General features: G+C 40.2%; 1 protein-coding gene across 1 annotated transcript in view; it reads right to left on the bottom strand.

The window, feature by feature from the left end:
* Positions 1–16,199, bottom strand: part of nbas (NBAS subunit of NRZ tethering complex) — a 179,142-nt gene that overhangs the window by 1,834 nt on the left and 161,109 nt on the right. Inside the window, exons 51-52 of the mRNA XM_026142563.2 lie at positions 15,213–15,360; positions 11,572–11,706 (exon numbers count right to left, since the gene is read on the bottom strand). Of these exons, the coding sequence (XP_025998348.2) occupies positions 11,572–11,706; positions 15,213–15,360 (283 nt within the window). The remainder of the gene's footprint in view (positions 1–11,571; positions 11,707–15,212; positions 15,361–16,199) is intronic.

Below are 16,199 nucleotides of genomic sequence, written 5' to 3'. Positions count from 1 at the left end.
ACTTTACACGCTTGTGTGCATGCACACGCAGACAACAGCGTGTCCTTGTTGGGGTATTTTTGGAGCTGAGGCAGATCAATTATAAATGTGGAGCCCATGTCTTCTCTAGTGTAGCGGAGAAGGTGAGCAGAGCCAAAACTCGATCTTTTTCCCCTGCATGGACAATTCCTCCTTTAAACACACACACAAAGAGCCTTTAAGAGGATCACTTGGCTCATGTGATGATAAGCATTAGTTATTCAGCTGCTGTCTCTTACAATGACATTGTCTCCTAGGGGGAGATTACTGATATTTTGAACTTAAAGTAATTTTTACTTCATGCTAATGTTAGAAGGTCTGGGAAGGAACATCAGTATAGTGGATTTAATGCATTTTCCATTTAATGCGTTTTAAACCCTGCCAGGTCATTATTGCCCTGTTGCCAAAGGATGAGAGAGAGTCGGCATGTGACTAGTGTGACGTGCATGACTACTAATTTAATTTCTAGGCCTTCTATTGAGAGACAAGACCAGATGAATCATGACAAGCTGGGGAAAGGAAAGATGACAGACTGAGAAATTTTTGAACCTAGAACAGAGGTGGATGAGGAGGTCATCCGTGTATAATGAGAATCAAGGAGGAAAAAACTACAAGAGAGACAGCAGGGGTTAGGAGTGTGGAAAATGTATGATGAAGAGAGCTTGGCTGACATGCACTGAGAGCGTCAGATACATACATTTTTAAATCCACTGACTGTTTTCAGGGGCTGAATGCACACCAGAACTGAGGAGAAGCACTTCAAAAACACCTTCACACTTCAGCTTTATTTTTCATTTTGCAACCTCAACAGAGACTCTGAACAAATGTTCTACATGGGATTTCTGGAGCTTTGTGGAAGATCAATGTCACGAATGATGACTTTTTTTTTTAAATTTACATGCAAAAGAGCAACTGATTCTTATTCTTCAGAAGTGTGAGTAGGAAAAAAAAGTGTCATTTATATAAATGTGTGCAATTTGGCACTGAAGAACAAGTGGTTATGGTAACACTACACTGAAGAAAGGATTTCTTGAGATGTGAAAACGCATAGACAGTGTGTCAATAAAGTCAGACAAGGCAAGAAACACAAGGTGAGATGATGAAACAGGCTGCAAACAAGACAAATGTTTAGCCAGATTGCAAAAATGCCTTTATTTGGAAGAAAAAGTTGCATGTTGGAGTATTTTCTTCCAAATAAGCTTGACTCAATTTTTTTTAAATCAGTTTTTCTACTGTTACTGTACTTCATCTATTCATGTGGGGAATACTTATTGAATCTTAGATTAACCTCCAAAGACCCAAACTCTTTCATGGCAAGCATTTTTAATTTCTCTTTGCTATTTTTTTTTTTTGTTTGTTTCTGAGAAAAATGAAATCCACATACATACAGAAGTTCAAACTGAGCATCAGAATTAGGAAGAAAGGTGATTTTCTTGGTACACTTTGGGCCCTTGGTACCAAGTGAACACCATTTAAATGAGCACTGTTCAAATGCCACAGCCTTCCTGTCCAAGTGTTGTTGCTGACCATGTCCATCCCTTTAAGCTCAAATCATCTCAGCTGGTTTCATTAACATGACCGTGAGTTCGCTGTGCTCAAAAGGCCTCCACAATCACCGTCAGATCTCTATCGAATAAGTTGGGATGTGGTGAAATGGGAGAGTGACATCATGGATGTGCATACCAACATCTGTGAGGAAAGTGTTCAGCACCTTGTTAAATCTATATCGTCAAGAATTAATGCAGTACTGAAGGAAAATGTGGTCCACCCCAGCACTAGCAAGGTTTATGTAATTAATCGTCCGGTGAGATGTATTTGATAAGGATTTTTATCTGATTATGATCATTACAATTAATCCTGAGCAGGTTATGCCAACCAGTATATTTTTGACCAATGAAAACCCAATCTATCAGCCTCATTGTGGTGGTATGAAAAAAAGTCAGGGGCTCATAAACCCGCGATAAGTCTGCAGGCGTCATCTTCTGCAGCTCTGTAGTGCCTTTTGATGTTCTAAGTGCGATTAACCTCAGATTTGATCTGATTGGACCTTAAAGCCTGTTAATCACTGAAATAACCTGCTGGAGCCTGGCTGTAATGAGAGCTCACGCCTATAGCAAATGCAATGATGATAACGTGTGGCTTCTAAAATAAGCTATACACCTTATCAGCTATGACTGATATGTAGCACACTATCAACTACTGGGGAGTGTGAAACAAAAGCGCCAGAGTTGCGGAAGCTCTAAATATCATACCTGCAGAGGAGACTAGATTAGCATTACAACACACAAATTAATTATCAGATGCAGTTGGTTGTGGCTGCATGAGATGTGTACGAATTTAGAGGACAATGATCTAGCCCCGCTCCTGTGCACGGTGACCAGTGTAGGGACAGAAATATGCAAATATTGTAAACACGCGCACAAACACTGAATCTAATAAATAAACACAAAAAAATCATGTTTTCCTCTGCATTTCCTGGTTATGGGAGTTGTGCAAGGAAAAAGAAAGCGAGTACATCAGTCGAGCACAGGCCTGGTGTCTGTCTCTCTCTCTCTCTCTCTCTCTCTCTCACACACACACACACTCACACACACACACACACACACACACACACACACACACACACACACACACACACACACACACACACACACACACACACACACACACACACACACACACACACACACACACCTACCTCCCAGGCTATTACTGTTTGACAGTGTCAAGAGAGACAGCAGATTTGAGTCTTAGAGTCAGTTGGATTGACAGTTGAGCTGGAAATAGATGTGAAGAAGCACCTGAGAGATGGAGGGATGGAGGGGAATCTTGATATCAAAGTGGAGCAGATAACGGCATATCCTTTTTTTTTTTTACAGCACAAACATCTGTGTCACATTCAAGTGCTTATCCCTACTGTAAAAAAGCTGCAGATAATAAAAACCAATCAATACTTTAAATCTTTCTATCCTTCTTATACATTATACCGTATACACTGTGTTGTTTTACATATTCAAAGCATCTGGTCTCCATCCAATCATCTGTCCAAGAGTGAGGAACAGCACTGTTCGCTCAAACCTTTCCAAATATTTTTTTTTCCACCAATGCAGCTGCATCTATTTTCCAACTGCATATAAAACTGTTTTTTTGCTTGTGTTGTGTTTAAACAGGAGGCAGTGATCCTTTCTCTCTAACCTGTGGTCTGCAAATGTTTGCATGAGAAGTGAGGCTGAGTAGAAGACCAGTGGTTAGCGAAGCTCGTGGGATTTCAGGATCTCATTCAGGGACACTTTGGCAGTGTGAATGCTTGCCACAACATCTGTTTAAACTCAGATCCTTCATGTGAAAGGCAATTACAACATCATCCTTTGACTCAGCTCCACAGCTAGCCATCTGCTGCAACTCTGACAAACCTGTATATGTGACTATATACTGCCTCTTTCCCTCTCCCTTTCCTCCCTCATCATCCTTTCTCCTCTCTCTCACCGAGTTCTTGAGTTCCCCCTGCAGTCTGTCCAGGTCTTGTCTTAATAAACAGATCAGTGTGAATAGGATCTGATTGTGCAGGGAATACATCCATCATGCCTTTCTTTCTGTATCACAGGTCAACAGCTCGGAGAACATGAAAACCTGTCCTGAGGTGGATCTATTTTTGTGCATAGGGGTGTAGCTGTGTTGCATCTATATCAGGTTAAAGGCCCGTCTTCGAGGGTTCAAACAACACCCAGTCTCTCTCTTCGGAGATGCGTAAACAAGAGGCATCTTCTGTCTCCTGTGAGTGTGCTCGCACCCGCAGCTGGTGTGCACTCTGAGTGAGTGAACAAACACTCAGCGTGACAAGAGAACTGACACATCGAGCTGCAGCCATCAGATGTCCAACCCCCCTCTTGCTCTTATTACCTTCTCATTTCTTGCTGTCTCGCGCCGTCAAAGACGAAAGGAAAAAAAAGGTAGTCTTTTCCTGGCTTGTTCCGAGAGGCCACTGAACGTTACCTGATTAGTTTGGTCAGTGTTTTAAACTCTTGTTTGCCTTTCTTACCCTGCATGTCTCTCATTTCTTGTATACGTCCTTCTCAGCTCTTTCTCACTGAGCTAAACCCAGCTGAGAGCTTAATTGGAATTACTGAACACGTACAATGCCTAATACATAATGCATGGCCCCAGCCTTCTTTTATCATTTAAATCATAAAGCTTCTTTGGAATGCCAGACAACACACAACTATCTCCTTTCCTCTTCTTCTTCTCCAGGCTCTGTTTCCTATCCCTCCATCCAAGCTGTCCCCAGGCTTTAGCGGTGCACCAAACTGAGTGTGCGCACACACAAATGACACCAAACAGTTCTTGCTTGCAGCACAACATGATTGAAAGTGACAGAAGAAGAGGCTTTAAAGCCAAAAAAATAAAAATAAAAGTGGGCTCTGACGCATACGAGGAGACAAACACACACACACTCACACACACACACACACGGTGAGGAAGTTCAGGGATCAACGCAGTGAGCTGCAAGCAAACAGAGCTAGATTAATAGGTTCAATGTGGTACAAAAAGCTGTAAACAAGCCCACTTAAACAAGCAATTAGACACATAATCACTCAATCAAACACAAGCACACATGCCCCTTTTGTCCTCACTACACTGGGCAGATGGACAAGGTGCATCCAACTCTTTCAACGGGATTTTGAGTTCTTTCTAACTGATTAAAAACATACACAAGGGAGCACAAGTTCGAATTAAAACTGTTAATAAATTCAAAAAAGAAAAGATAGAAAGATGAAGCACTACCACTAAAACTGGCCCATCATTGGGTGGTAAACACAAGTAAACCCACAAAACACTGTAGCAGTGCATTACACAGCATGTTTATCTAGCTAGCTATCTAGTTTAGGCTATGTCATCTTTTCTTTGATTCTGTGAATATTTTCACAGAATCATTTTGGCAAGACTGGATCAGCGTTTGGGGCGCTCCACTCCTGTGATTGGCTGTTTTTCTGTCAGGCTTTGGAAGGCACTCTGGCTACTGGAAAATTTCACATGGGAACCAAACGGGTCACTTGTGGCTAATGTGGCTACTCTAAAGTGGTTCAGTAGCCTCACAATGGCTACGATTTTCTAATCCAACTGAAAGCATGAGCAAAAATTCAGAAAACAGCCCCAAAGCTCAGAGACACCACTAAAGTGATTGGTTTGTTCAACCAACAGCCTATTTATCCTAACTATCAGAATTATTGTACATTTTCCTTTTGAGACTCAAACCAACAGAAACTACATGACTATGCAAAAGTCTTGAGTCTTTATATTTTGCATCCAATGAGACAGTTTTACTTGTAATTTTTTACAGTGGTAAAATAGGTCCCGAGAGATTCTGAAGGTCTTCCAAAGTTTTTCTTTGGACATTGGCTACTTTTTCACTACTATACCTGTACCTAGTACCTGACCATTCTCACAAGAATGTTTTTTGGTTTGTCAAGTCATCTAACTCACCTAAGAATCACTCAAACAAAGCAGGAATCTATGAAACAAGGGATGAACCAGTGTTGTGTCTATACCTAACAAACACATGACAATTTTTAAATGCCATCTTTTGGTACTGTTACGTGCAGCCTGTCGCAAAAACGTGATTTGTTAACATTTTGTTGAAAAATGACACAAATAACAGTTTGACAGGCATAAAGTGCAAATTTTGGTTTAAATTGTCATGAGTATGTACAGAAAAGATCAGGAAAGAGGTACAACAGTGAGTGTCTACAGCCATCTGTAAAACACAGTGGAGACTGTCATGGTTTGGGGAGCGTCTCAGCCAATAGCGTTGGGGATCTTTTCATAATGGAAGAAATTTGATCTACAATTGTCTTGATGCATTCTCAATCATCCAGGAAAGTAAATCTCCAAACGTTGATTCTGTTCATCTGGACGTAGCGTTTTGTGGGAGAAACGTTTCGTCACTCATCCAAGTGACTTCTTCAGTCTCAGCTGACTGCAGGTTTCCCCAGTCTTATAAACAGTATATTTGCATAATGCCTGAAACCAGCCCACTGAAGGAACGATGGGCTGGGAGGTCAGTTCCTTAAACATAATTATGCAAATTCTCATGACCATTGATCAACAACCACTGACCAAAACCCACTGATCAAAGGCCATGAGTACCATTCACAGAGAGTTGGGGAATGGCTGCAATCACAGCATTGTAAGATGGCGAAAGATGTACCCTACTGTTTGGAACACGTCGGTTTAACAACTTAATTTTCCAGCATGACAATGTTCCCAAACATACTACCACTGCCGATACAAACTCTGTTTTTGCCTTATATACTATATTTCCATGTATGTTTGTATCCATTTCCCATTTCGTATCAAAATATAATAAAATGATGGGTGACTATTGCACAGTACTGTAGATCTACGCAGAAATACACAACTTTTTTTTCCATTTCAGAAAAATATCATAGCCATCAAAAGCAAATTTAGTTTTACATGGTTCTCTTTTTGAAACCAGTCATCTGCAGACAACAACTTTATCAATTCACTGAGCCACAGACAGCCGCGGTTCAAAACAACCTGCTATTGCCACTTCAGATGGAAAATGTTATGGTTTTTGGCTAAAGACCCGCAGTTTCGAGGCTATTGAATATGCCATTGTCGTCACTGTGACTCGAACATGTGCCACACAGAAAATGTAAGCCTTGTAGAATCATGGAAAAGCCTGGACAAAAAACATAAGCTGCTGAAAAGGCACAAGGACTGCTGCAGCACTGAGAGGAATCTGTATAAGTGTGTGTGTGTGTGTGTGTGTGTGTGTGTGTGTGTGTGTGTGTGTGTGTGTGTGTGTGTGTGTGTGTGTGTGTGTGTTTACAGACAGAATGGAGAACTCGCATTAGTCAGGCTGGTGTTAACTCCTGACTCCCTCCTCCCAACTCCATACATCTTCAAGAGGAGGAGAGAAATGGACAATATGGAAGAGAGTACAGCTGAAGACTTGTGTGTCGACACTTTGAACAGTGTGAAAGCAGAGAATTAAAAGCCTCCACTGTATTTTTCGGCATCAAGAATACATTCCCTTCTCCATAACCTGCTCTCTACTTCTTTGTCTCCTTTTCAAATAATCTGCACTACTCCCACTCCTTTCCTCCATTCTTTAGTTCTCCAACGCCCACTGTGGTCTCCTCCTGCAGAGCTCAGCATACCCATTTACTCACCTACCACACAGCAGCAACGCAAGACACAGGAAAAGTGAAGGAAAATCTGCACATATACATATATCTCACTGTGGATGAATCAGTTACTGTTTTGAATTCGCTTCCTAGGTCAAGTGATTTCCCTTAATTACATTTTCTTAATTAAACTCTAAATTAATTTCTTTTTCTTAATGATAACCTCAGGGACCTTCAGCTGTGGCAAAAAAGTTTTGATGGTAAAACAATGTAAACAATGATTTATACTAGATACAAAGCTATTTGCCAGGAGAAAACTGTAGGCAGTGCTTTAAGATAAAGTCTGCCAATCACTCAGAGTGGCATATGCAAACAAATGTATAGTTCACTGTGACCAAAAAGCAACCTCGGGCTAGTTATTTAAACGAGAACTATAATAAAACTCACAGCAGCAGCACCTTGTCTAGTATGATGGAGTGAAACAAAGCGTGGCTAAACACAAAATCTCAATGAAATGCAAACCAAAAGTAACTGAACAGTAACTGCAGTCAATTAACAGGCTGTTGACTCAGTGAATTTTCTGATTGATCAAGCTGAGCCAAAATCAATTATTTCTGTTCCTCCTGAGATACTGATCTGCTAACAGCAGCTGCACAGTAACTCCTGATAAGTTCTGGCTATTTGTAGAGCTGCTAAAATAGAAACAGTATGTGTAAGCCATCACGTTTAGAAGTGGATCAACATGAACTTTACAAGGTGTGGTCAAAAATTTCCTTGAGTCCAAGAACCATCACCAGTTCAATTTTAACCAACGTCCCCTTCGAGTTCTTGTGCATGAACAGCTTCCTCTGTTGCTGCAGTGTTTTTGGATTGATCCCTGTGTGCATCTGCAATTTCCAGCTTCCTTGTGGACCTCAGGCTTGTGCAGAAGGCAAACATCACCTTATGAGCTGACCCAACTTTCATTTTGAGAATCATCATTGCCGACATGCAGACTTTACTTTTTTTTTCCCCCCAAACTTTGCAGGTGTTGTAATTTCTCCCACAGGCTCAGAGTGTCGATGCAGAGTTGCTCTGCAATATCCTGAAGTGTAAAGGGAGGACGTCCGCTGGAGACGGCCAGTGCCAACATTCAATCTTGCACTTGCTAAAAATCAAATTAAATGAAAAAGCTCACGCTGTGGTAACTAACCATGTGGACAGTTTACAATTTAACCCTGCTGTGCTTCAGCTCCAGTAATATATATTTTCCGGTCACTATGAATTATTCACAAACCTAATAAATGTTATTGGAACTTCTTGGCATTAAACAAGCAAGCATTTAAAAACTGTTAACAGCATGTTACAAGGATAATGTAGATTACAAAGATAATTCCTTCTGAAGGCCCAAGTTGCATTTTTACAAGTAACTTTTCAGATGTTTTAAAAAGATACACCAAAACCAAAATGTTGAATATTTTGCTGTATAGCTGGATATTTTAAACCCTTGGCAGATCAAAAGCAAATCTATCTGCATGGATAGAAACTATTTGCAGTACTTTATGTGAGATTTTTCTCCCCATTAAACTAAGGAAACACTTCATGCTCAGAAAGTTTTGAATTTGCAAATAATTTAAGCTTTACAGTGATTCACTTAGTTAAATCAGTAGTTTCTGAATGGATTGGTACTTATGTAGTGCTTTTCTACACAACTTGAGCACTAAAAGTGCCCTGTACTACATGTCTCATTTATACAAGCACGTTATTCTAAGCCTAAGTGCTTTTTAGCTCAAATCACACACACACACACACACACACACACACACACACACACACACACACACACACACACACACACACACACACACACACACACGCACACGCACACGCACACGCACACGCACACGCACAAGTACAGCCTCCACTTCCTTAACCTCATGACAGCTAGCACTGACCAGTTGAGAATAAACATTTTTTCCTTACAACTGCTGGTCGTATCACGTCCAATATGGTGGGCAGCTCTCAGCGTGTGCACGATGTCACACGAGAGCTTAAGTTCGTTTATTCAATTACTGTAACCTAATGGAAATTATGAGTTTCGAGTTAAGATTTTAAATACAGTCAATGAGGAGCGCTGGTACTGAATCAGACTGAGTGTTTCATTATGCCCAAAGCCTAAACATACTAGACTTGCACACAACGTCCTTTTTGCAAAATTCTGTTTTTTGCAATAGCATTTGTGTGAACACAACCTTCAAAGCAAGTTTAAGTAATCAGAAGCAATGCACTTGAAAACATGTAGAAATCAAAACAAGTTCTACATACACACACACACAGAAATACTCACACACTTGAAGGGATGCACAAAGGCACTAGGCACATGCAGACAATGAGCAGCGAGCAGCGTGGAGCCAACACACTATCAGATGTATTAGATGTAAGATAATTTTTCTGTGTCTGTGATGATGTTATCTCTAGATGAACACTGTTCTGTGCCGCTCCGAACATGCCCCCGTTCATTCAGCTTTTACTTGGCAGACGTAAGATTATTTCTCAAAGCAGCGACACGCCACCAGTCTTCCTCCATTCATATATCCCTTCTCTAACTCTACCTGATTTATCTTTTCTGTCTTTCCCGCGTGCTATCTACTGTAGCCCGGGTCCCTTTTCAACGTTACAATTTATACATTTGCTGTCCTTGTAATTTCCATTCTCATCCCATTTCTCTGTCTCGACACCCGTTCCTGCTCCATTTGACTTTCTCTTCCCACATCTAAATCACAAATCCTTTCTCTCACCACTTCCAGCAACCCTAACTTTCCTCAGTTCCGCTGTCTTATTCACTGAGGTTTAAGAGCAGGTGTTCCAATATAGCAGCTTGATCGTTTGATTTAATGGAGGCTCTGTCAGTTAATAGTGTGGCTTTCTCTTATCTGATCCAGGAACAAAGAGAAGGTCTGCTGGGTCTGAGAAGCCCACTTTGTGACAATTGCTTATCTGATTGAAGAAACAGTGGAGAGCGACCTGCGCAGTCTTGAACGATTATGCTCTTATCTGACGGTGGCCTCCCAAAACTAGAGGACAAGTTGGCAAGTAGAGAAATTGGGTTTGTAAGGATGTTGAAATTATTTAGCAGAACTTAATTTAAACTGTGGGAAAGAGGATGTTCAGACAACAGACCAGACCTTTTTCCATTATCTTCTTTTCAGCATGCAGTGTCTCTGGATTCTCAGTCAGTCACACTTTTTTGGTCAAAAGGCAAACCTTAAGGCTCCAAAAACACAATGGGTAACACTAGTTTTTTTTCTAAAGCGCAAGCCATAAAGGTTAATAAACAAATAATTCATATTACGCATTAACCTAATTTGATATTTAGATGCCTTTTTTAAGCCATTTATTAGGCAGACAGGGCTAAGACAGTTTGAGCTCTTCACCATTACTACACACTGAAAACTTTTGGGTTTTAACCTTTTAAAACCTAAACCATGAAATAACTGCCAGAAATCTTTAATTTTTTGATATTGGAGCGTTTGTTGAATGTAGAGGAATTTCTTTCATTTATGTATTATTCATATTATTTTATTGTATAATGCTTTGGTGCCACTGGGTTTAAGCATGTCTCAATGTCACACACCTTATTCATGCCATTGAACAGCCGGGTGATTGTATCTCAGGAAGTTTGGGGGAAGCATTCACACACAAAGAACCCAGGGTGGGGGGAAGTGCCTTTTGTCTCTTCAACCAATGTAAGACATTGCAAGGGAGTATGAACTTTCTTTGGGGGAAGACCAAAGGTGTGAAAACAGCTGTGTACAGCCTTTTGTTCCTGTAGGAAGTATTTAAACCCAGGGCCATGCCAGGAGAGACTGATCGACTGCCCCAGCGATGGCTTCTCTCACCAAGCTTGGGTTTTTGTTCTTGTTTTGATTAAAAGATGTTAGCGATCGCTCACCGTTTGTCTGCAGGCTTTATTGAATGGAAACTTCCACAACATTGAACCTTTAGACAAAATATATATGAAAATATATCAAACTTTAATCTGCATATATGAGTTTTAATTTGTATCACATTCGCTACATTAGCCATATTTTTGCAATTTAGTCATTGAAAATGTGTCATGCAAATTATATCATTTTTTGAGGGTAAAAAAAAGTCACACTGATTATGTAGAAGTCTCAAAACCACATGCATCAATTATGATATGCTTGGCTTTAAAGGGTTAACAGCTGATTAAAAAGAAGAAAAGAAATCTGGAACACCTCCTTGAGCTCCAGGAAGCCGTGAAGCACTTTTTCTTTTTACATTTTACAATTTTAAAGGATAAGTGACAACAAAAATGTCACCAGCCAATCTGCAGTTCATAAAGCAAACTCCTTTGTGTCTCCATTTGAACACAAACTCTCCAGACTATTACAATGACACTTACTGTGCTCATGCCGTTGATCTGATCAAGAGTCAGCTGAAGCAGTTGCTCGTCACCGCTTTCAGACATCAGTTTCAGTGCCGGCTGCAGGAGGCTTGGCTGATTTTGGAGCAGCAGGGTAGCTATGTGTCTAATACACTGAAAAAAAAGAGAGAGAAAGACAGATTTGGGAGGGGGTAAGATGAATTGATAAATGTGCAAATGAATGGATGAAAGGCAGAGGGTGAACGACAAAAGCGAAGGCAGAGATGAGAATAGCGCAAGGCAATCAGGGGACAGAGTCAAAATGAGGAAGGGAGAAGAAAAGAGGGAAGCAGAAACAGAGAGAACAGTGAAGGTTAATCGATGTGCATATAATGTAGAGGCACCTAATACTTTTAAAAAGGTTTACACACAAACACATGCACACGCCAGACACACAGTCCCATCCAGTAATGTACGGATATCACAATGCAATCTGACTCCCCCATGCTCTGCCGGTTTCATTCCAGCAGATTCAAATTAAAGCTGCTCAGAACAGAGTAAAAGGCCTCCCCCACCTCCCACCCCCCCATCCCACACTAATATTAGACAGGCTGGCAGACACTAGCCTATTCACACTGAATAGCATTAGTGCTAAACTAATATCACAGTCAGCTGGCCCTAGACATACAGAATGGCATTTGGCTTAGCAGTTGCATGGTGCTCAGCAGGGCATGAATAGCATTAGGAGCTGTTAGATATCAATGGGAGGCTAGTGCATATAGTACACTGCAGAGAGCACTGAGCTGATGCTAACACATTGCTGTGGGTTACATGCTTAATACCTTTAGCCTCCTGTATTTAGATATTGGTTAAAATGATGGCACTGCAGCGTGTTTCTACTGAGCGTGAACAAGCTAAATATAATAATGGTGACAAAAGATGAACTGATGTTTAGGAGCCATACTAATTTTAAAATAGTAAGTGATGAAAACAAAGATCATGCACCTTTCAGAGTCCCATGTTAGTGCTTATCTTCTATCACTGGAATACTTTTACATATAAATTAAACACAACAGCACATGAAGTAATGTAGGAGCATAAAGTGGAATACAAATGCCCATACAACCCAGAGCACTATGAATTGTAAATAAACAACAACAAAACAGCTTCATGAAATAATTGGCAAACACTTAAAACCCAAAACGTAAAAATATAACAAAGACGACACGTCAAATGTTAAAAACCTGAACACACAACTAAAAAAAAAAAATTGATTCATGTTGAATTTGATGCCAGAAATATGTTTTAAAAAAACTATGGATAACAGTCAATTGGAAAACTTGTGTACTGCTTAAGTAAATAATTAGATAAATCCATTTTAAAAAGACAGGGCAGAGGCACTCACGACTAATTAGGTTAATTAGAAACAAGTAAGTGACGCGACTGAGTATAAAAAACATCCCACACACATTCAAATCTTTGAGATTTAAAGATGTGGAGGAGTTACCTACTCTGTGAAAGAAAAAAAATACAAATAATTTAAAAATAATTAGAATAATAATTCTTGAAAATAGCTTGATAGTGCTATTACTGAAGGTGCTGTACACATTGTGATTAAAAGATTCAGAGAATCCAGAGAAATCTCTGTACCCAAAGGCTGAAAACCAATTATGAAACCGATATTTTGGGCCCCTCGGGCAGCACTGCACTAAAAACAGATTCTGTAATGGAAATCACTGCTTGGGGTCACAAACTCTTTTTAAAACCAGTGAACACAGTTTATCAGTTTACCACAAGTGCAAAAATAAACCTGCATCCTCTGGACTGAAACAGAGAACGGCTGGTTTTGTATCTGGCAGTTCAAAAGATGGTAATGGGGTTCATTAGTGCTTATGGTATGGCTAACTTTAATATCTGTGAAGGCACCATTAAAGTCTCATCCTACTGACCCTCTGGGTCCATGCGTGCCCCAGAGGGATAGTTTTTGTTAAACCTTATAGGTGGGTCCAAGTTTTTGACTTTTGCCACTCAATTTGTTCCTAATGACGCCACACCATTGTTTTCCATTTGTCCTTTGATAAGTGCTTTTTAAAAATGTTAAGGAGTGAGAGTGGGATTGACAGACAGATTGGTCTCGGCAGTGATAAGGACACTGTTGTGGTGAAGAGGGAGCAGAGCGTGAAAGCGAAGCCGTCGATTTACTGGTCGATCTACGCTCCTACCCTCACCCTACGGTTTGTCGGGAGCTCTGTGTATTGACTAAAAGAATAAAATGACAGATACAAGTGGCAGAAATGAGTTTACTGTGAAGCGTGTTTGTGCTCAGCCCTGGAGACAGGGCAAGGAGCATTGGAGGAGCTACTCCTACACATCAAAAGGAGTCAGCTGAGGTGGTTTGGGTATCTGACCAAGATGCCTCCTGGGCGCCTCCCAGGTGAGATCTTTTGAACATGTATAGAAAACTGTGGGGTAAACTCGGGACACGCTGCCTGGATCTGTGTTTACTTCAGTTATTTTCTGTGGGGTTCAAAATTACCCTGATTGGTTTCATCATATTTGAGTATGGGTTTTCTGGTTTTCTTTGTTTCTTTTTATTTATTATTTCTGTCTGTTTTGTGCTTTTTACACAGAAACTACCACATGTAATTGATTGGTAATAACTTTGAAATTGACACATTATTACGTTCTTGTTTCTTCCTTGTTACCCTGCTATTACCACTTTATTACCAAGCTCTATTTCGACATTGTTACGCCCAGTTTTGGGGCCCTTATTATCCAATTACATACATTTCAGGGTAATATTACTCAACTGTAACCACTGTTACTACCATATATTACTTGGATATTACATGGTTATTACTTTGGTAATTGTATAATAATAACTTACCATGCTACAAGCTTGTTTCCCACTTATTACACTACTATTACCCCTTTATTATTGAGCTTTAATAGAAAGTGCTACCAATAATAATTACATAATTGATATTGCTTTGCAATTATATTTGCTTCTTGCAGTAAATTATTCTTAAGGTTACAGCAATTAGTCTGTGTATGTGAAATACGTCAGTAGGAGGGTTGATGTTGCTGTACCGTCTACATATACTGCCTTTCAGATGTTCTTGCTTGTTTCAGCAAGACACTCCCATACATACTTCTGCAGCTGTGAATTCAAAAAGCCGCAAGTGCTGAAATGGCCTGTCTGCAATCCAGGTCTTTCAAGCACTGACAACATTTGGCACACTTTGAAGCTGAATAAAAATAATATGACAAAAGAAGCCTGATATGTTAAGAAGAGAACTCCCACAGCAAGCAAGAATGGGAGGAAAAAAGTTCACTTTCAACACTACAATAGTATCCTCAGTTTCCAAATGCTTTTTATGTGTTATTAAAAGAAAAGATGATGCAACGCAGTGGTAAACATGCCCTTGTTTAACTGGAGCGAAAGGTGTTGCTGGCATTAAATAAAAAATGAATTTTCTTTTGCTGTTATTTTCATTTTATGCAGAGGTACAGGTGAGTAAGAGGACTCTTATGCAGTACTTTGGTGAATGTATTTCCATATCAATTTAATTTTCCTGAAATAAATAAAGATTTACTGCTTTAACACACTTTCAAGTTTACTGCAACAAAGAAAAGGCTAGACGTTCACAAACAAAAAATACAGAGTATTATCTGATTACCTGCACAGGGAGCTTGTGTTTGCTGTTATAGAGAGATCTCACCATGGTGACAACCTGCTGACCCAGGTCTGTTTTGACCTCTGATCCCTTGCAGCGGGTCAGTAAGGCTGAGGTTAGCACCACCCAGGGGTTATGCTCTGACTCTGCCCTGCAGACAAGAGAGAAACAAAGACTTACAAATGTGTGTCTGTGTGTAGAGTTGTGTTGAGCTTCTTTGTCCTCTCTGATTGACATAAAGAGGAAATGCACTGGTAAACAGTACACAGGGAAAACAGCTGCCTTTGATGGTGTCTTTATGTCAAGAAAAGTTGGAAAAGAACAAAAGTGCAACATGTAAAATTACTCTAATGCTTTTCATCCATTCCTATGTACATACCCCCATGTGACCAAATGGTAATACTGTGAGACAGCAACTGGCAGATGATCACTGCGTATACACCAAAGTGTACAAAAATGCGCAAAAATAACAGCATCAACTTCCATTCAAATCTCAGGCTGTTAAGAAAGCAGAGAAGGTGATCAAGAAGCCTAAAGTTAAACAAATTCATTCCAACACTAACATCTAAGTACATATTCTCGTGCAATTAATATTAAACACCTGCACGCTATATTTTCCCTCACCTCTGTGTTAATGCCAGTGACAGGCATCACACTATTTACACAATCTTTCATTAGCTCTTAAGACCTTTGCTAGCACCTCTAGAGCACATGCGCGCCCTCAGCCAAAGCCGGCAAACACCGGTGTAACCTTCATGGATCTTTATCAATACACGGGGGCATGGAAGACGAAAATCAAAAACCATGGAACAACTCATTATCGGTTTAAATATGCCACGACTGATGCATTGACCCTGTTGAAGTAATTAATTTTATTACTATTACCCTTAGCATGGCACAGAGTCATATTAGTGCCTCTGTAACTGCCAACAGTTATTAATTTTAGTGGCTGCGGAGGTTGTAGCCTAATGCAAAACCAAAGCCTCATTA

This window comes from Astatotilapia calliptera, chromosome 15 (genome assembly GCF_964374335.1).
Source record: "Astatotilapia calliptera chromosome 15, fAstCal68.1, whole genome shotgun sequence".
Classification (NCBI taxonomy): Eukaryota; Metazoa; Chordata; class Actinopteri; order Cichliformes; family Cichlidae; genus Astatotilapia; species Astatotilapia calliptera.
The sequence above is the reverse complement of the archived record's forward strand: the minus strand, read 5'-3'. Positions and strand labels throughout refer to the sequence as shown.